This window comes from Chelonoidis abingdonii, chromosome 1, assembly GCF_003597395.2.
Source record: "Chelonoidis abingdonii isolate Lonesome George chromosome 1, CheloAbing_2.0, whole genome shotgun sequence".
NCBI classification, from domain to species: Eukaryota; Metazoa; Chordata; order Testudines; family Testudinidae; genus Chelonoidis; species Chelonoidis abingdonii.
The window spans coordinates 209,193,892-209,216,007 of NC_133769.1; the positions used below are offsets into that span (position 1 = coordinate 209,193,892).

The 22,116-nt window shown below is 40.0% G+C and overlaps 2 protein-coding genes across 2 annotated transcripts in view; one reads left to right on the forward strand and one right to left on the reverse strand.

Moving 5' to 3' along the window:
- The window catches only part of ABCG1 (ATP binding cassette subfamily G member 1), a 106,472-nt gene extending 95,732 nt beyond the window's left edge, over positions 1 to 10,740 (forward strand). The window contains exons 9-15 of the mRNA XM_032763773.2: positions 154 to 302; positions 470 to 571; positions 2,040 to 2,208; positions 2,885 to 2,985; positions 3,519 to 3,677; positions 4,464 to 4,582; positions 6,039 to 10,740. Coding sequence (XP_032619664.1) covers positions 154 to 302; positions 470 to 571; positions 2,040 to 2,208; positions 2,885 to 2,985; positions 3,519 to 3,677; positions 4,464 to 4,582; positions 6,039 to 6,267 — 1,028 coding nt within the window. The 3' untranslated portion in view covers positions 6,268 to 10,740. The remainder of the gene's footprint in view (positions 1 to 153; positions 303 to 469; positions 572 to 2,039; positions 2,209 to 2,884; positions 2,986 to 3,518; positions 3,678 to 4,463; positions 4,583 to 6,038) is intronic.
- A 6,489-nt stretch (positions 10,741 to 17,229) lies between these two features.
- LOC116815416 (uncharacterized) overlaps positions 17,230 to 22,116 on the reverse strand; it is a 34,402-nt gene continuing 29,515 nt past the window's right edge. Inside the window, exons 5-7 of the mRNA XM_032763811.2 lie at positions 22,008 to 22,102; positions 18,599 to 18,745; positions 17,230 to 17,243 (exon numbers count right to left, since the gene is read on the reverse strand). Coding sequence (XP_032619702.1) covers positions 17,230 to 17,243; positions 18,599 to 18,745; positions 22,008 to 22,102 — 256 coding nt within the window. The remainder of the gene's footprint in view (positions 17,244 to 18,598; positions 18,746 to 22,007; positions 22,103 to 22,116) is intronic.

Sequence of the window (22,116 nt, forward strand, 5' to 3'; positions counted from 1 at the left end):
AATATTGTGCATTTAAGGCCTGCTTCTGCTTCCATTGAAATCAGTGGCAAAAGCTTTCATTGACTTCAGTGTTGCAGGATTAGGCCCCAGTAGCCAAGCCTGTGACTAATGCATGGTGAGAATGAGTAAATCTCCTCTAAATGTTCTATGTAGTGATGGAGGTTGCATCTGGTGAATACGGGGACCAGAATAGTCAGCTGGTCAGAGCAGCACGGGAAGGGATGTGTGACACAGACTACAAGAGAGATGCTGGTGGCGAGAATGAACTGAACCCCTTCTTATGGCATCGACCCTCTGAAGAGGTAAATCCATGCAAAGCACTGAAAGGGAGGGAGGTTGAAAGAAATAATCGAAATATTAAGAAAGTAGCGGAGAGCTGTGCATATTCTGCTGCATGGAGCTGGGGCTTGTTAGTGAACAGAAATAAGATTCTGCAAGGAGCTTAGTTTGTTGTTGTCTTTCGCCTCAGGACTCTTCATCCACAGAAGGCTGTCACAGCTTCTCAGCCAGCTGCCTCACCCAGTTCTGCATCCTTTTTAAAAGAACTTTTCTCACCATCATGAGGGATTCGGTAAGGCTGCTTTTAACATACTTTTGTAGCCAAGGGCACTTCTCCTGTGTTTGTGAGGTGGTGTCCTGGGTTTAACTTCAGCATCCACCTTATGTGGATGCAGATTGGCATAGAACTTTAAAATACAGAGGTTGTGTTTTGAGTCTCAGTAATTATAATATGAGAGTGGGGTATCATACATTTTTCACTGGTATTCAGATAGGAGAAATGTCTGAAAAAAATCCCATCCAGGGCCTGATTTTCTGCTACTCTACACTTTGTGCAGTCATTACACCAGTGCAAAGGGAATGCAAAGTTGCACTGGTGTAAATGCTTCTGCAAACTGCAAGTGGAGAATCAGGCTGTTATTAATGACAGTGTCATAAGAGGAGGGTTGGGATAAATGTATCCTTTTCAGATATAACTGGCCAGTTAGTGAGATGATGTCACAGTGTGCATTGTGTATGTGTTTGGGTGTATGGAGGCTGCACAGCAGCAGGAATCTTTGGAAGAATTCTCAGGTCACTCAGATAGAGTTCCTTTTGTGGCTCTGAACGGCTACGCTGGGTTAGGAGCTTCACCACCCTTGGAAATGCTGCAGCCTGCATTTCCACATGTGCCAGCATGGGACCATTGCCCCATTGGTCAAGCTCCCAGTAGTTAATTAAGGTAAATTAAAATGTTTAGTTAAGACACTATAATTAATCTTAATGTAAGGGAATTATTATTCATCCAAAAAGATATATCCAGCTTCAGATTTTCCAGATTACCTGTCTAGGCATTATCCACTTAACTCATAATTTTCTTTGCTAGTTTTCTACAGAGGCTACCCCGCAGATGTCTTCAGAAGACCACCCTCTCATCGTATAATAGTTTCCTCGTCTTTTCCCAGGGGGATGCTCAAATCGGGCAGTTAATAGCTATTTCTTAAGGAAATTTCTTTTTGCCTAATCATAAAGATGTGACTATTCTAGATTTTCTTCTGCCCTCTGTACCTCGTGCCATAGCTGTTGTAGTGATACTGAATTACTGAGAGAAAACCAAGAGCTAATCAACGGCAGATTAATTTGATTTTGTCAATATAAACTCAAAATATCTCGTTTGATTCTTTCAAAGCCCTTTCTATTATGTTTCAGCTACTTTTTAGGCAGAGAAAAAGTCTGCTTCTCTTGAGGAAGTATGCCAGTGGCTACACTGAGATTGTCAGACACTACTCTGGGACATCCTCTGTTACAGCCTTTGCCTGGAGAGCAAAATTCTGTTTTCCATTGGTCCTTGTATCTGATTGGCAGGGGTACATCTAGAAATTCCGTTAATGGAGCTTTGTCTAACCAGAGCCCAATTAGCTAGTGGGAAATGACCATTTCTAAATAGTTCATTTTAGGATAGATTTAAGATTTTTGCAGGCTGTTAATTGATTTTACATACAGTGTGGTAGCTGTTAGATCCAAACATACTGATCAGAGATACTACTTTTCCTTGCTCCTAGGTCCTTACACATTTGCGGATCACATCACACATTGGAATTGGACTTCTTATAGGCTTGCTATATTTAGGGATTGGAAATGAAGCTAAGAAAGTCTTAAGCAACTCTGGCTTCCTCTTTTTTTCCATGTTGTTCCTTATGTTTGCTGCTCTCATGCCAACTGTCCTTACATGTGAGTACTGACCATGTTGTTGCTATATTTTCTGTAAATAAGTTATTTTAGCTGGAATGAAATAAGCAGTGCTGGAGTATACCCATTTCATGTTAAACCATGTGTAAATTTTGGCTTCATTTTTAATAAAAGTGAGAAAAAGGATAGAGAAAAATTTCCAGCTCTGGTCTGGAATTTGCCATGTTTCGAAGATGCCAGTGATGTAACCCGAGTTGTATGCATACAATGTATATGGATAGGGACTAGGATGACACCTCCAAGCTATTAAACTTGTGACTCTTTAACTATAGAGCTGTCACCATAATCATGTGAGGGACTTGCAGAGCCTGCAAGGTTTTACATTGTAGGCTGTCATCTTCGATTCCCTCCATGACAGGGATGAAGGCTTTCAACTTCTAACCACATAGTTTTTGTTTACAAAGCCTCTTTAAGGGAGAGCCGTGTCATCTGAGCATCCTGGCAGATATGTGCACAATGAGCTGCTCCCTGGGCTGACCTCTTGTGCCTTAAGAGACATGATTCAGTGTGTTACTGGTCTGACAATTGTTTTGGATTTCCAGGCACACTGTAGTATTGCATCATCTCAGAATTACAAATGGGTAGAATATTGTTATGCACAAGCACGTCACGCTCTAACACTGTAAGTAACCAGCTTATTAATTTTTATTCTATCTAGTTCCTCTTGAGATGGGTGTATTTCTCAGAGAACATCTGAACTACTGGTACAGTCTGAAGGCCTACTATCTAGCTAAAACCATGGCTGATGTCCCTTTTCAGGTACATGCTTATGAATAAACCACAGAGCATTTTTCTTGTATCCACTTGCAAAGGAAGCAGATATCAGCATTTCATCAATGTTTTAATCTCGTTTGAATACCAGTGGTGGAAAACTGCCTGTGTGTTAGTGTATGAGCTTCCTGACTTAAATCAAACACTCACTGGGAATAAATGGCAGGACCTTATTGAAATCAAGATCCTGTATTTAACCTGAATAAATAAACTAAACAAAGACAGGGGCTTTTCATTGGCTTTTGTGCCTAGTGGCTGCAAAGGGCTGGTAGCAAGTGGAAGCTGTGTTTTTAATCTAAGGTAGCATGCAGGACATGATAGATTTGATAGGATGTGGTGGGTGTGCTAACTCCCCTCTGAGCATCATCACTTTGAGTACAGCATTGAGGGATGAGAGAGATGGGTTAAGTAGGATATAATGCTTTCTAGGTGTTTATATTGCTTTCAGCAACACTGAAACATTCTGTTTCGCTTTTGACTTGACTCTATAATGTAGTAACTGCAGATGTATCTTTCTGCAGATTATGTTTCCTGTGGCATATTGCAGCATTGTGTATTGGATGACTTCACAGCCATCAGATGCACTCCGATTTGTCCTGTTCGCGGCCTTGGGGACAATGACATCACTGGTGGCTCAGTCATTGGGTCTTCTTATAGGTGCAGCCTCCACATCGCTTCAGGTACTGGCATTTGTGTGTTATGATCTCACCAGAACCTTGCTTCCCCTGCCAGTGGCTACTTATGCCTTCTTGCCACGGCTGCTGCTGTAAGTTCCCTGACCTCCTTTGTGCTTCTCATCTCACTCTGAACCACCTGCAAAGAAACAGCAAAGAAGGGCTTCTCTAGCCGGTTCTTGGGGTCTTAACAGCTGCTTGAGAATTAATAAATAATAGCGAGAAAGCAGTGATGTTGTTACAGCATTTGAAAGAATGAGCTCTTTAAGCACCTCAGCACTGAATGAGTTGCCAGATCACCCATCTCTTTCAAAAGGATGTTATACCCCGCTCACCCACAAGTGCATCATGTCCTATAAGTTGCAGAACTGATGTGATTCTGTAGTGCAAAGTGGGGTAGGGTGCTGGGGACCTGCAGCTGTTCTCACTAGCGGCATCTAAGTACAGACAGAAATGTGCAGGAGGCAAGGCAGAGTCACCACTAAACAGATCTATAACACAAACTGTCTACAGAGAGGGAGTGAAGCAGCTGTTGACATGACTGCTGCCGTGAAGAAGGGCTAGCTGCAGGGCGTGACACTGCAATGCCATTCTGTAGCATGGCTGGTTGAACTTCAACTGCTTATCTGAGTTTGACGCAGGACAGAGGATTTGTGCCTTAGGGAGTGTTTGCTGAAATAAAGACCACCTTCCCCAACAGCAGAGAAGAAATTAAAAGTAGGGAGTACCCCGAGCCCCTGGATGTTTCTTTGGCTATCTGAGAAGGCATCATTTGTTTCCTCCTTTTTCCAGGTGGCAACATTCGTGGGTCCGGTTACAGCCATCCCAGTCCTCCTTTTCTCAGGATTCTTTGTCAGCTTTGATACCATTCCTGCATACCTCCAATGGATGTCCTACATCTCATATGTCAGGTACCGTGTGGGAAGCCAGTGATATCTTAACCTGGACATTTTTTGTCTTTTAATGCTAAGGTTACCACATTTACAGCCCATTCTTTTAGGATTTAATGTGATGTATTTCCATGTTTCCAGTAGGAAATATATGTAAAAGAACAATCTCAAATTATTTTACTGTATGATGTATAACAACATGAAATAAGAAAAATCTTAGCATGGATTATTTGTAATGAGCCAATATCTGTGCTGATTTATGCCTTGTTCTATCCCACTAAATTCAAGGAGTGCACAGCATGTAAGTCTATGGAGAATTTGGACCAATTGCTTTGACATATAAAGGTGAGGACAAAGTGTCCATAGCAAGACTTTAATGGGGTTGCCAGCACTTCACTTTGGAGGCTGTTTAGCATTTTACTGTGTATCTCATGGCATATTTCACTGATGGTTCAGACAGACCTCTTGGATAAAGCCTGTTTGTCCAGTTTAACCAATAATGATACTACTGTGGGTGTCCAATGGTTTTTTTCCTGAGAAAGATGGTCAGGAAGGTGACATTGCAGAGGGAGCTAAGGGGGCTTAGAAAATGTCCACTCTAACAACTTTTGTATATAAGTCCTAGATAATGGCAAAGTCAGTTTGAGGTGGTTTTGAAAAATAGCTTATTTCCAGGTTGTAGAACTATAAAGACAACCTAAGTCAAACTCTGTCCTGGTTTGCAAATACACCAGACCAAGTTCATTCCTCATATCCAGAGACTTATCAGAAGCTAGAAGCCAGTATAGACTGGGATGGTAGCTAGCGTCCAGTGTCAGGATGGTGGAGAAATGGTTTTGTTCCTAAGGCCCCTGTCCAACCCATGTGAAGTCCCACTGAAATCAGAATCCCACAGAGGGATCCATGCTAGCTCATCTGCTTGCAGGATCAGGTCCTAAGTGAGACCAGATCCAGGTTAGACAGGAGAGCTGGGGGAAGTTTCCTGGTGAGGATGTGCCACAAGAAGCTTACAGAGGACAATTAGGATTAGACATTCCAGTTTCTTCCTCATCACACATACAACTGTCTTGAGGCACTAAGTATATTTTCTCTTTAAAAATATATATATTAACCATGTCAATTTTAAGAAAGTCACTAGCATGTTTTTTAAATATAAACAGAGATTATTCTGATTTTTTTTTTAAATAATGTTCTCCTTTAAGGAAAGTTGACTATATTGTTTTTTTAATCTTCTATTAAAGGCAAAATTCTATCCTTTTGCACCCATGCAAAACCCACAATAGTGTGATGTGCCTGAGTGCAACCAAGGCGAGAATCTGGCCTATAACTTCCTGCCTCTGAGGACAGTATTTAACTCTTCAGTGTTTACCATCTGAGCTCTAATTATGAGTGTTTTCCCTCTTGAGTACATCTGAAAAAATGAGAAATTCTTGCCCTGGTTAGAATTTTACCTTGTAATCCATCCTTTCCTTTCTAGGTACGGGTTTGAGGGCGTTATTCTTTCCATCTATGGGTTGGATCGAGAAGATCTTCACTGCGACAAAGATGATACTTGCCACTTTCAAAAATCAGTGGCCATCCTGAGAGAACTGGATGTAGAAAATGCCAAACTTTACCTGGACTTCATTGTGCTTGGAATTTTCTTCTTCTCTCTGCGTCTTATTGCCTATTTTGTTCTCAGATACAAAATCCAAGCAGAGAGGTAAAGGAAAAACAAACAAAACTATCCAATAGGAAGAACCCTAGATGTGCAGTAGAGGGCACTTATTATTGTCTCATCGCGTGAGGCTGGTGTCCAGTGCCCTGTTACAGACGCTGTTATGATCCAGCCCATAGAGAACCGTATTGGGTTAGTGGATGTGTAGTGTTAAGCTAATCAGTCCAGTTGGATTGGGTCACATTTTCATTACACTTCTAGCTTTAATTAGGAAGAAAAAAATAGAAGGGAATTTTGAATGTAGAGTTTCAACTGTGAAACAGTGTAACTGCAGCAAAAACTGGTTTCAGGAACTTTCCTTTATGAAAACCATCTCTGTGATAAGATGATGTTTGTCCTGATAGCCAGAGTTGTACAATGACATCTTTACATGGCTGGTGATTGTTAATCAACAGTCAGTCAAGTACCAAGTGGAGGGATGCAAAGAAAGTAGTATTATCACTTCATTTTAAATTCAGAGTGTCATCTTTGAAATTTTTTAATGTATCACTTTGGATCTCTCTTCCACAAGGATTATCCATCCAAACCCAAAGTCTATTAGCTTATTGATTCTCAAGAAAAGATGTCCATTTTTAATAGGGATGGATAATATGTAAAAAAAAAAAAAAAAAATCCTAGTGATACCCTATCTAAATTTAGAATTCTGGTGCTTTACTTGATGAGATGGTCTCAGACTCAGAAATTGTAATACTAAGGGAAAAAAGACAAAATCAGAGTCAGAACTGTAAACCTGTGATTCCTATATAAAAAAATATGGAGCACAGATAGTCAGGAATATTTAAGCTGTCCACAGATGATTGCTTTATTTTTTTAAAAAATCTGTTTTTGCAATGTCTTGTAAACCCACCTTATTTGTGATAGTTAAAATGCTAATTGTGTTCATTATCCACATGAACTACCTCCTGTGAATGCAAAAGTAAAGAGCTCCAAGGCTATTTTCTTTTCTAATGACATCTAGAAGATTTTAGCAGTCTGTTGGGTTCTTTGTTTATCTAGCCCAGATCTGTGTGGATATGGTTTGTATCATTTTACTTTTGGTATATATGCAGCAATTCAAACATTAAATGCTTCCAATATTTCCTTTTGGCTGAAGCTAGAATACAATTAAAGAAACTCTTCAAACCAGGATAGCTGGTTAAATGCTGTCTGTGAGATAGTGAACATTTGTGTCTGAGTTACTGTCATGGGGTGCTTTCCTGACTGCCTCCGTCTGTCTACATCTTGGGATTAGCTCTGCCAGAGCGACTCCCCTTCCTGCTGTTGCACTGCATCCTCTCTCTGTGTTTCTGTGTCTTGGGTTGGAAACTGCTCCTGCTTCATGGCTTGGCCCTCCAACCAGGTCAATGTAGTCTTCCCCTACTGGGGTATCAGAGTCTCTCAGGACCTACTGTCCCTGGCAGTCTTCCCATTCACTGCCCCTTAATGGTGCCACTTCCCCAGTAGCTGGTAAGTGAACCCAGGCCTGTCCTCTATACGAGTTCCGGCCCAGGGAACCTACAACAAGCAGTTAAGGTCTGCACAGTCCTAAAACTTACTGTTGTATCCCTGGGCTACTTCCTGCCTTGCCTGCTTTCACCCTCAGAATGACTGCATCCTCCCTCTCTCCCTCTCTGCAGCCCCTAGCTATTCTCAGCTGCTGGGCTTTATGCAGGCCCTCCTGTTCCTTCCTGCTGGGCCTGGTTCTAATTAGTCCCTGCTCCCTGGCTTCTCCAATTGCAGCCTAGGCAGGTAATTGGTCCACCTGGCCACCTTAACCCCTTCAGGCCTTGCACAGGGGAGGAGACCCCATCATGGTACTCTATGTAGGAGACTGGCGTGTGGGTCTACAGTTTTACATCAGTCTGTGTGACTACAGAAATGAACCCTGTACTGATCACCACCATGTTTTCATTTAGAAAAAGATGTGATGGTGTAAGGTGACCCATTTTGTCCTAATTGTTCTCACGAAAGGAAGAGTTTCTCTGCTACTCCATGTTAGATGGATCTATTCCATTCTAATGAGGTTCTTATAAACTCAATTCCAGCAAAGCACTTAAGTACATACTTAACTTTACACTTGTGAGTTGTCCTTTGACTTCTGGAACTACTCATGTCTTTAAAGTGGAGCACTTGTTTGAAAGCTTTACTGGATCAGGGCCATATTGCCCAGGGAACTGACATGTCTCCTTTTTGCGCTGGTTCAAAGGTTATGGTGAAAAGTGTTTTTGTTATATCAAAGGCCTGGTCTACACTTATAGTTTAGGTCAATATAGCTGTGTTGCTCAAGGGGGAGAAAAATCCACACCAGAGCTGTGCCAACCTAACCCCAAGTGTAGCTGCAACTAAGCTGATGGAAGTATGCTTCTGCTGACATAGCTACCATCACTTAGGGAGGTGGTGTTCCTACAACGACAGGAAAACTCCTTCATAGAATCTCAGGGTTGGAAGGGACCTCAGGAAGTCATCTAGTCCAACCTCCTGCTCAAAGCAGGACCAATCCCCAGACAGATTTTTACCCCACTTCCCTTAATGGCCCCCTCAAAGATTGAACTTACAACCGTGGGTTTAGCAGACCAATGCTCAAACCACTGAGCTATCCTCCACTCTGATTGCTATAGGCTACATCTACATTACGGGATTATGCCAGCACAGTTACAGCATTGTAGCTATGCCATTATCATCCCTGTAGTGTAGACATGGCCTTTGTGTAATGGATTCGTTGCCCAGTGACCCTGACTAAATAGGAAATAACCTTTTAAGCTCTTTATTACAATGCAAAGTGTTCTCCTGGGGGTGGGAAGGAAGGGAGAAACTGACCACCCCACAGAAGAAGGTATATTTTTTCTGTGTGCTCACTGTTAAACAGATACTACTGTTAATGGCATAATTTTGCTAAGCAAAAAATGATTGTATAGTTATATTTTCCTCTCTGTATAACAAGTGCAAATCCAGAACTGCTGTTCAGTTCTAAAAAATGAGTGGTTAGTATTTACAGTCATAAGTATGGTGGAATAATAGAATTATATTTAAACCTACTGTGTTAATTCTATTTCCCTCTTCTCTCCTGACCTAAGGTCCTTGTATTCGGGAACCATACAGGGCTCAAGAGGAGAGTTCAGGCTCATAAACTTGTAAACACGGCCCCCGCTGAAAATCCTTGTGAAGGGGATGCAATGCCCCAGTGGCCTAACAAACATGTGCCTCCTTTTTTCAATTCACTGAGCTCTCCTCTCCTCAACATTGCTGTTTGGTCACCCCCCTGAAATTGCAGATAAATACAATGGACTCGTAGTGGATAAATCAAGAGGACACTTCCAGCACTAGGATCTATGAAAGTGGCTAACTCAGTGGGTTGAAGTTAGTCCTTTTGAGGCTTTGCAAGATGACAGGGCTTCATGTGTGGGGTTTGACCTTAAGCCCATTGATACCAATAGAAATGGTGACTACCATTGACTTTAACTGCAGTTGGATCAGGTCCTTATGCAGGAAGTGTTATTAGTTTAGTGAGTCCCAACTTTTTCAGATAATTGGATTTGTTCACAAGGGTTAAGCTGTGCTCGTAAGTGCTTGACACCTCCCATTTGCAGAATTTGGTATACCAGTCTGGCAACTGGGGCCCTGGTTCAGTGTGTTTTTAAATCCATCCTTATTCAGGGAAGAATTTAAACACATTTTTCAGCCCTATTGACTTCAGTGGGATTTAAAGATACACTTAAGTGCTTTCCTGAGCAGTAATGCTTTCCTGAATTGAGACCTGCCTTTTGTTCAGCCCATGTGTTTGGAGTTAACATGAACACAAATAGCTGGGTGGTGAACAATGGAATTGGCAGTTCACTGGAGCAAGAGCAGAAGCCGGTTCTTAATGCATGTATCAAGAGCCTAGAGTTCCAGTCCCAAAGATCCAGCGCTAATATTTGCACCGGTAGTTAGGGACCATATTGAAAATGATTTCCATGCTATTTTTAGCCACTGTGTACACTGATTTTGCCAATTAAATGTGAATATTTTTATTTTAAATTTTAACATCGACATAGTCTTTTCCTGACAGCAATTGTTTAGCTCTGTTTCTTTTGTAGCCCTTTACTTAAATCTCATTAGTGAATTATTTGTACATCATGTTTGTCTCTGATTCTGCTTATATGTTGGCTAAGGGGCAGCAACCTTACCCTACGGCTGCACTGGAGCCTTGCATGAGATGTTAAATCTTATTATGATAACACAGCAAACATAGGGCTTGATCTTGCCTTCACTGCACACCCAGCACTTCCATGGCCTCATTTTGAAGTTTTGTTTTGTTTCACTCTGACCTGCTGTTTTATGGTGTCTGTGTCTTAACCCCCTTGGCACAAGCAATAGGGACATTAAGCCCTAATGCATTTTACATTGACCTTGTATATTGACAAATCCTGATTCAATGCTCCCTACACCCGCTGGCAGCAGGAAAACAAAGATTATATGTGTGCTGTGGAGCCTTGACCTATCATCTGTTGCACTCTCATAGTTGACACATTGTGACGTGCCATTCGTAAAGTATGATAATACTGAAGACATTTTAAAAGCCATGCCGGAACTATGAAGTAGGCAGGGGCTGATGTTCTGATATGTCATCTATATGTTGTATAACCCCTGTCACTGCCATGTCACCAGATGCCCCTGGTAGTTAAGGCACCAGCTAGTAGTTAAGTCCCATTGAGGTCAATCTTGTTTTCTTAGAGTTAAGCACGTGCTAAAGGGCTTTGCTGGATTGGGTCCCAGAATACTCGGCAACTTCTAGGAGTTAATCCAGACTATCCTGTTTTAAATGATATTTTTATCTAGTAGGGATCATTTTAATGTGTTACATTCAGATGGATTTTAGTATATATACTACTGTGCTTTGGACATGTCCATGAGTTGCAATTACCTTCAGCCATAACAACTTTGTTTTAACTCTGGGCAGACACTGGCCCGTTTCTGCTTATTTGTACACATTCCATGCAGCACCTACATACGCTAAGAACAAAAGTACTGAAGAGCATGAGCCCTAATTTAGACTTCTGATATCAACTCCGTGTAATGTATAGTATCTAATATTGTTTTCATGTAAAGGGTCTTCCTTCAATAGGTCTTTGCTTTCTTCCAAGTCTTATCTTTTTCATGTAAATCATCAAATTGGATCCTCTTTCTGGGATGAAATTCTTCACTCTGCATGGATCCAGCACAAGGCCTATCCACAGCTTAAGTGGGACTTAATTAGGGCATAGATCAAGATCTTGGGAGTTAGACACCTAAATATCTTTGAAACTCTGGGTGATAGTCCTTCTGCTAGGCTTCTGTACAGTAGTGAATTTCACCCTTTGACTCCCAAGTTATGTCATGTCCTCATTCACTGTGTGTCACATTGTACAGTGTAGAAACAGAATGGCATAAATGAGCCCTTGGTGCCAATGCTAGGTATTCCAATATCTTAACTGCCTTTGCAAAATTCATTGAAAACAGAAGTGCTGGATTTAATGGTGTTCCCCCTGCCTTCCCCCAAAAAAATCTAAAATGTATTTTAAGTGTATTGTAGAGACAATATGAAGTCCTTGTTTCTGAAAGATCTTTGTGCTTTGGTGACATCTATGATTTTGCACCATAACCTCTTATTTTAGGAACATATTAAAATTAAATGCTATTAATGACTTCTTTCTATTACTTCAGAAAATCAGGCTGCTTGAGTTAACTCTGATTATACCAACCTTTACCAATGAGAATCTTTTGAAAAACAATGCAATGTAAATAGAAAATGCTCTGACAGAAAAATGCTCATAAAACTTGCTACAAAAGTTAATAAACTGCATTTGTAGTGTCCTCCTCTGATGGGAAAGGGAAACGATCATTTTTATTGTAGATATGTTTTAATAAAAAAAATCAGTCCTACAGTGTAGTTGGGACTCTAGCTAACTTGTTTTAGACTGTTTGTGCAATACCTGATCACAATCAGTTGAACTCGTAGTGAGAGATTGCCCTTGAATTTGTTGTTGTTATTTAATTTTTTTTAAAAAAAATGCAAGATTCAATGCAAGTAACATTTTAAATCAGTGTGCAAAGGTGTGCATACACTGTCTATCTAATATGTAATTGTTCTCTCTTCTTTCTGTGATGCAAGATGCATTACTAGGAATCAACTTTGTTATGCTTCTTTAGAGACAATTGTTGCCTGCGCGCTGTGATATATTTGCACTGTTGTAGATCTACATAAACCTGGTCTTTTTCAGGTTGCTTGTTACCTTTGTAGTTCATACTCATTGGCACAATAGACCTGAGTACCAACTTCAGGATGTGGGGCATTCTAATGATACATTAAGCTTTGTATATTTCTGTATACTTAATACGTGTAGAAGATTTGTATGTGCATTATTTTGCAAATTAGGGCTTTGTTTTCTGAAAACAGAGAACGTTTATGATGATGTAACAAAATCAAATAAAGCATTATTATTTTCAGATTATTGCCTTAGTCCCTGTTCATTCTCAATCAGAACTGACAAGCATATCTGCCAGTGAATGATTTGGAATTTCACAAACTGCTCTTAGACATATACACCCAGTCTGAGGAGTTCTGCCATGAATCTGGGGCAGTGTATTGCTGTTTGTTAGTTCCACATATATGATATGGCACTTATAGGCATCTCCCAAAATAGCTAGGCTGCAGAACAGTTTCCATTATATCCCTATTTCCATCCCAATGTTCTTCTTGTGACAACAACCTGGACATCCCATTTGTCTGCATCTTCCACCAGCATCCCTATGCTTTCTTCCACACTATCCCTTATGCAAGGAGTTTCTTTCCTGAGCTGGTCCACAGTCACTTCCTTCCCATTCGAGTGTCTCCTGTAGACGAACATTCTACCCTAATGCCTACAAGAAACAAACGCTGATTGTGGCTAAGTTGTGGGGTTTGTATTTCTTATCATGCAAATGTTCTTAAAACGTTGTTTAATGAGGATGTTGCTAATTCCCATCTGACCATTTTACTCATATGTTGAACCTCTTTTTTTTTTCTTGCCCTCCAGCTCCGTTTTGTGTTTTTAGAAGACAAACTTTTTCAGGGAAGCGTTTGTGCCCTTTGCTGTATTTGTAGATTGCACATTGTGGGTACTACTAGAAACAGATTAACAATATTAGCGGTACTCCCCTGGTTTTGCAAGCGTATAACTTTCACAACTGTTCCTTCTGGATTTATACTTCCTACTCTCCAATGAAGTTACTCCAGATTTGCAATGAGATCAGAATTTGGTCCCGTTACCGTTGTCTTGCTGTTTGGCCTTGAATAAATCACTTAACCTCTCTTTGGGCCAAATTCAGCCCTGGTATAAATGTTTTCAACTCCCATCAACCTGAATGCTTAGTCCTATTGAAGTCAGTGTGACTACTTGGATGAGCAAAGCCTACTCTCCGGAGTAAGGGCTTTTGCAGGCTCAAGCCTATGGTTTTTAACCCAGTTTAAGTTTGTAAAGTGCTTTGGTTTTGGTTGGGATACAGGGGCTAGATGGATGCAAGATTTAAAAAAAAAAGCTTTTTAAAGGAACACATATTTTGAATACAGCCTAATATTTAACCATTCCATTGAATAAACTTTTTTGATTACTAGGTAATTGCTTCCTAATATCCTTGAAAGACACAGGTGGCAATGCCTTTGATCCACCAAGAGCCTTCTATTTAGGTTGACATAGCTACAGTGCTCAGGGTGGTGAACAATCTACACCCTGATTGCCGTAGCTTATGCTATCCTGATCCCCAGGGTAGATGCAGCCAGGCCAATGGAAGAATGCTCCCATCATTGTAGCTACCATCTCTTTGGGAGGTAGTTTTCTTACAGTGATGGAAATAGGTTTTCCATCAGATATAGGATGCATAAACACTAGGGTTAGGAACTCATAGCTATACAGCCATACCCTGCAGTGTAGACAAGCCCATGAAGTCATGATAGAGCATATACTTATAGTAGAGATATAACTGGTTTAAAATTAATAATTTGTAAATGTGACTTTCATTTTTAGGGAAAGGCCTGGTGTTCAAAGGGTCAGATCTGCGACGGCATGTGCAAAAATTAACAATTGCATGGTTAATTTGTATGTGTATTTACTTTGGTAGTGCCCATAAAGCAAAGTATTTGTATGCACAAATGGACAGTGATGTATCTTGTTGGCCGCATGCGCACAAAGTCAATTTGCTTATGCTCTCTTGCATGTGTAAATTAGGTGGCTGTCTTTGCAAATCAAGCCCTACATATGCAAGGGGCTTTCTTACCCAATGAAAAGCATTGTGAATACAAATCTGGAGAAAATGTGAGTTCATGTGTCCCAGGATTATGAATTACACATGAAATCAATCTATTTGTCTTTAGTGAATTTTTAGGGTCTTTCATAAGCATTTTGATGCAGGGACTGTCATTTATAGTGCCTAGCATAATGGAATCTCAGCCTGACTGGTCTCTTGCTGCTACCTACAATATCATACATAATAATAAAAATTAGCCATGACCCTAGTTCTTATTTATACCAATGCCTTTTCTCAGATGAAATAGTCACTGACTGTGCACTAGAGGGTGCTGGGAAACTTCATAAAGAGTAAGCCATATTAAGCAGCATTACTCAACTCTTTCAGCTCCTCATCTTCTTTCTTCATCCTGAAAAGCTGAAGATCTACAACAGTTTCATTCTTGCACATACATGCTAATGAAGCATGCTCTATATTACTTGTGTGAATTCCCTCCTTATGTACAGTTCTGGTACAGGGTCAATCTTCTCATTAGGTGAACCCCTTCAGATAAAATATCAAGGAGGAAGCAGAAGAGAGAGTCTGTATAAATGCAAGGAAGGAGCTATGAACAGGCCAGGGTGTGCAGACAAACCCAATCCTGTATAAATGAGAGCACTGCCAAGTTACCTATGCCTAGGAGGGGTAAGGCCAAAGAGAGGAGCATGTTTCTAAGCACCTCATCTTCATGTTGAGGCTCATGCTGAAGTTCATGTCACCACAGACATGCCCTTTCTTGCCCACATTCACACCTTTCCATCTGGGAGCTGTTCAGATGCTTTTATGCATGTTCTTTCTAGTGATTTTTAGCACTCCATGTTGTGTTTTACAAATATTAATGGATCTCCTCCTCCCTGTGATAGAGTTACAAGGGAGGATTTTGTGGCTATGGCACTGAAATGGGAATTCTAGGTTTGATGCCCAGATCTCTCCCAGACATTGTGTGACCTCAGACAAGCAATTCAAGAGTGGAATCCTGGCACCATTGAAGTCAGTGAGTTTTGCCATTAAGTTCAGTGGAGCCAGGATTTTTCCCTTAGTTTCTTTGTACCTCAGCTCCCCATTTGTAAAATGGTGATAATATCTCATAAGGATATTATGAGACTAAATTCAGACATTCCATGCTCAGACACTTCAATGATGGAGGCCCTATTAGTAGATGATCCCTGTTACAGGCACGGAACAGAGTCAGAAAAGTTAAATGATTTGACTGAAACCCCAGAGGATACCAGTATCAGAGTAGGGATTAGAATATATAAGTCTCTTACAATCAGTCCTATGCTTAGTTCATTGGGCAAGGCTTCCTTTTATCCTAGTATGCTGTAGATTTGTGTAGTGGGCCTACAATCAGTAGAGGCAGCTAATGCAACAGTGACTCCTATTATTAAATGGTCCACGGGGCTACTCATAATAAGGGAACCCTTGGCTGTTTTTTTACAAGTCAGTAAAATGGCCAATCCTGGATGACATAAGTAACTAGTGAGCTTTTGGAAAGATTACATGGACAAAAGTTTCATCATTAGCAATCGGTTTGCCTTTTTAAGGCGACAGTCCAGACAGTTTTACAATTAAAGCTGAGATTGCCTCTTATATTTACATAGGCCTGCAAAATTGGTCACGGACCTTGCATGCCCCCTAAACTAACCGTTCCTAAACCAAAGAGAAACAGGACTCCCAAAAATGTTATCTAGCACTAGTGTCAATATAAATTCATTATTTCAGGATGTGAGTCTATGGTGAATATCATAACACTAAGTCAAAACATAAACCTCATTAGCACCTGTGCAAGAAGTGGTTTACATTACATGTACAGCTACCTTCTGTAACTCATTTTGAGTAGATTAAAAAAATAAAGAGAATATTAAGTAAAAGGATTCACTGTGCTTCTCTTCTGTGCTGTATTTTCAACTTATTGGCCATTTAAACCCTGATTCATAACGCAGGATAAAAGCACAAGCTCTTGGGGAAGTTATCATCACAATAAGGGTTAATCTTTTTCCTGCATCTTATTTAAAATTTTTTTGAAAGATAAAGTAACTGGGCAGGGATCAGATTGTTTGAGAGATGGTCAGTAGTTTGAAGGTAGTACAATGCCTCAGTAGTGAGGCCTATCTTTAAAAGTGCCATAAAAAGGAACCTATCTAGCAGGTATATTTTGGAAGATCTATTTCCTGAAGAAAAACTGTCAAGAGCCAGATCATTCAGAAGCACTGATTGTATCAATTTCTCTCTTTTTGTTTTGGCCTCTCTTGGTGCTCTGCATTCTTTCTGTGCCATGAAGAGTTCCATAATACATACATATTTTACAGATGTTCTGCTTGTTATTACCATTGCAGGTAAAGCTTCTGCCCATTTCCACCATTTTCCTGCACACCTGTTCACAAATACCTATATCCAAGGGCCCTTATAGGGATGTTGGGGGATTTGTAATCCCTCTTACTCCCTAGCACAAATCAGAATCTAGTCCCAAGGTAATTGCAGAAGGATTGCTGCTTTTATTTTTTAAGTCATGTGCTTTGAATAGTAAAGTATTGAAACATTTGTGGGCAGCAGAGGTGAGCCATCTCATTGAAAACCAAAAGTATAAGAGCCAAAAATGGCTTGGCAATTAATGGAGATCATAGTGTAAGACAGGAAAGCTTTCTGTTCTTGTCCTGCTTGAGGAATTTCAGCGAAGAGAGACAGATTCACTCTAGATGTCACATTCTGGAATAAAAACAAAACAAAAGCACATCATTGATATCTGCTTCCAAACCAAAGTCTATCCATTCCACATCAAAGACAGGGCTTGCTAACTTTCAAAGCTGTTTACTATAGTTGGTTGAGAATGATTTGCCTATGGAAAACGAGTTTCAGCAAAATCTAAATTTCCACAGGAGAATTTTAATTTTGCCCCCAAAATTGATTTTTCAGCAGAAAAACGGAAATGAAATATTTAATTTTGGATCAGTTAAACCCAGATCAGCATCTTTTATTTTGGTGAACGGATCCACAACATTTTGTTTTGAATCAGTTCAAAAAAACATTAAGCTGCATTTCCCTATCAGTGAATTGCCTTATGGGAGTTGTAGTTGGGGGCCCCCCATCTTCTCTTTTGGGCCAGGCTCCTTGGAATACTACAATGTGGATTTCCCTCTGATCAAGCTGCATGATGCATCATGGGAGTAAAATGATGCTGGGTGTATCATGTGAGATGTAGCCTGGCTCATAGGGGAGGATAGGGACATCAAGCCCCTGAATTGTAGCTCCCAAGAGTCAATGAGCCACAATGGGAAAATGCTGATTAATGTTGAATGCTTGGGTTCCGTTCAATACACTGAAATGAAACATTTCAGTTTTGGGAATGTCAAAATATTGTATTTCAATCGTTTCAACAATGATGAATCAAATGTTTTTAGAATTTCCATTCTGCAAAAAACAAATAAATAGAAATTGCCACATTTCACTCCAGTATGAGATGAAAACAAATGTGGAAATGTCAAGATTTCCCATGGGACCAAAATTCCAAATTTTTGTTCAGTTCTAATGTTTTACAGAGAGTCACCAATAGACCCATGTTTTCCCAACAGTGCTAATTTACAAGTCACAAACCCTAACTGAACTCCAGAAATGTGTAGTCTGGTGTAGGTCAGATGGTATTTACTATGTAAGTAAAAATAATCAAATAAATGAAGGAATGGATATGTAGATGGATACTCTCCTTTCTCACCCTCCATGCCCCTGCTTTCCCCAGACACCGATTTTTTCCCCATCCTTACACTCACTCATATTCTGCCAAGTTTTGGCTACTGTCTAGCCCAGAATTGGAAGATGCCCAGAACTGGGAAGGTTTCCCAAGGTAGATTAAAGGCTTTGGCCCTCTCTGCCCTTGGCTAGTCCTATGTGTTCTGTGCCTCCTGGAGTCTCATCAGACAATCCCAGCCCAGAGATGTTATTTGTTTACAGACAGTTTTCTCCCATCCAACTACTGCTTTAGATTAATCACACTGAACTAATCTATACTACAGTGATGTTTTCTGTGTATTGTGGAACTGGGAAAAACAGGCCCATTGCTCTATTACCTTCCTCTGTCCTAGGAAAGAAGCACCAGATGACACCAACGATACTGTCATCAAAACAGCACCCTCTGTTGTTGCATTCCTCAGCACTGATGTACGGATAGCCACAGTTCACTCGGGCAGATGGCTGCTGCGCACATTGCTCCTGAGCTGTTTAAAACAAAGTCCAAGTTAACTGATTGTGTGAGTTTCATTTCATGATTTAGGGCCACTCTGCACTGTGATCTTCACACTTGGATAAGCACATGGGAACGTAGGAATGACCATGCTGCATCAGACCAGCAGTCCATCTAGCCCAGCATCTTGTCTCTGATATTGGCCAGTATTAGATGCTTCAAAAAATGTTCAAAAATCCTATAGCAAGTAATTATGAAATTCTCTGCCCATAGAGGAAGTTCCTTTCTAAACCCCTTTGTTAGATATTGGTTCATGAAACATGAAGCATGAGGGTTTATAGTTCTTAGATCCCTTAACCAGCCTAATATAACACAGAATGGTTTGTTATCTATATAAACATCACCCCCTGAAGCTCACGTTAATTTCAGCCCACATGCATCCAAGGGCAAAATATGTTCTTTCATATCAATATGCCTCAAATTCATATTGTAATGGTAATAGATCAGACACTGACATCAAATGCGTCTATAAATATAATACTTTCATTACAACTAAACTGCTGAAACAAAAAATACCTTGGCTACAATCTCCCATCCATTCAATAACAATGGTGATGTCAGTTGTAAGTAAAAAAATGAGTCCTATTTAAAATTTTTAATTCATTGTAAGCTTTGTTATTGTTTCCTGTTGCAACTGTTATTCCTCCTGTGAGAAAACTCTTTGGAGAAGATGACTCACAGTCCCAGTATTGCCAGCCTCAAGTGTTCAAAAATGGTGAGTTAGGCCTCAAAAACTCATTAAATTGGTTTAAAAACCATGATATTTTTAAAAATCCCAAACCAGCAAATATATAATTTGAGTTCTTTTTATTTGTTTTCTGGCTTCTGAGCCTTTTTGTTACATTTGGGCCACATTTTCAAGCTTTTCTCTGCAACTAGGAGGGTTAGAAACTGACATTTTTCAAATGAAAGCTGAGATTCTCCTCTAAGGGTATGGCTACACTTGAAATTTCAAAGCGTTGCTGCGGCAGCGCTTTGAAGTGTGAGTGTGGTTGGAGCGGCAGCGCTGGGAGAGAGCTCTCCCAGCGCTGCACGTAAACCACATTCTCTACGGGTGTAGCTTGCAGCGCTGGGAGCCACGCTCCCAGCATTGCAGCACTGATTACACTGAGGCTTTACAGCGCTGTATCTTGCAGCACTCAGGGGGGTGTTTTTTCACACTCCTGAGCACGAAAGTTGCAGCACTGTAAAGTGCCAGTGTAGCCAAGCCCTAACTTTCATGAATCTGGAAGAGGGGCTTGAAGAAATGCACCAAATAGCACCAACACTTGTTAAACTACGAGAGTTGCAAATGCTGCAATCCCAACAGAAGAAACAGTTCAGTCCTTGTATTCCCTCTTGTTCTGCCTTATTAACTTCTAGATGATAAACTTCTCCCCAGGCCACATTTTGATGGGAGTTCTGATTTGAGTAATGTCTGCAGTATCAGTCCCTGCATTGTTTGTGTTCTTTGCAAACATCACATTTAAAGGGTTTTTTCTTGATCTCCTTTGTTTGACAAAAATCTCTTTGAGCTGCTTTTAGCTTCTTGAGGCCCAGATTCAACAAAGCACTTATGCACGTTTACCTTTAAGCTCATCTGTGGGCCCACTGAAGTCAAAGAGATGGTGTCCTTAAAGGTAAGCATGTGCTTTGTTTGATCAGGCCCCAAATGAATTGCAATTGTCGGATACAGAAACATCTCACTCATGCAAGCAGGCCTTACTAATTCAACTACTGCCATTGACTTGAGATTTTCCAGAGCCTTTAATTGCAAAGCTTTTACCTACGTGATACATTGTGAGTACATTAAAACGTCAGTTTTTCACAGAACTTTGAATTACTTCTCCTTTCCAAATGATTTAGGGTGTTACAACTGTCCTTTCCATTCATGCTAACAATGTACCACCCACTGCACTTTTGTTGTTTCTGCATCTCAGCCACAAACAATTTTCTCCCATTGCTTCAGAATTCCATGATCCGTTGACAGCTTTCCCTTAGTCAGATTTGTTTTAAAGCTACTGTAAAGTTGTCTTTAGTGATGAGGACCAATTTGTAATACCAAGCATTGTGTTTTCAGTTATAGTAGTATGACGCATCAAACTCTGTGTATCATCTTTATTTAAATATTCTCTAATAAACATTTAAAAGTGAAGGCTTTGTTACAGAACCACGTCATAATTGTAGAAGGTCAATTTAGAGCTAATGGCCAGTTGTGATTTTAAACACCAATCGCTGTCTACATAATGGCTTCATCACCACAAAGTCTTGGAGTAGAGAATTACTTGCTGTCAAGGTATTGGCTTGTCTGACTGAGACAATTTATGTAATTGACACTTCTTTCCCCCCTGAAAAACATTAAGAACTTCAATCATTTATACAATGTTAAATGATGGGTGGAAGTGAGATCAGTCTCAAGCCCAATGGGATCTGCACAGATTTTTTTTTTTAAAAAAGTTATTTAAAACCTGCATAGTGTTTTTAAAAACAAACAAAAAAAACTCTAGCCTCAATCCTGCAAACACATGGATACATGAATAATTAATAGGACCATACTGCACTATAAAGTCACTCATGTGGGCAAGTGTTTATGGGACAAGGGCTGAGATAATCTTTATAGTTTAAGACTGTGATATGGCTACAAATGGGGAAAAGGAAAAACACGTGAGCTAATTGACATATAGGGGAATTGTTTTCAAATGTTTTAGTCAGCTGTTCTATATATGAAAATAATAAGAAAAATGTCTTCATCATTTGTGGTTCTAACATTTGATTATTACTAATAAGCTGAATTTGTAATAAGAAATTTTGTATTTCATGTCAGGGCTCTTAGAAGCATTAAGATCACATTCTGTGATAACCCCTTTACTGCAATAAAACTGACTTTATAAAAAATGGTAACATTACAAATACTAAAAGAATCCTAATTTTGATTTCATTTAACTCATTGTGGTATTATGTACAGTACTTGGTAATAGAGAAGACAGATTTTGCAGTATCCCCCCAAAAAATTGAAGCTAAATTGATTGTAAACTTTTGGGCCAAATGGTGCTCAAGAAATAATAATTATTGCTGAGGATAATAGTAAAAGGATGCAATCATCAAGAAAGAACCTTGTGATTTAATAGAACTCTTTAGATAAAATTAAGATTTCTACCCGACTTTCCTTGAATGTATTTTTTGGTTTGGTTAACCAAATAATCAACACAAGATTTTCCTTGTTATGAACACATGAAAAATGAAGCAAATGCACTTACATAGCTGTATGTATCCATTAGCCAGGCTGCTGAGCCCTAAAATAAGGACAATTGCCAGTAACCAGCACCCCTTGTGTTCCATTGTTGTTTGCAGTCTTCAGTCCTGAAC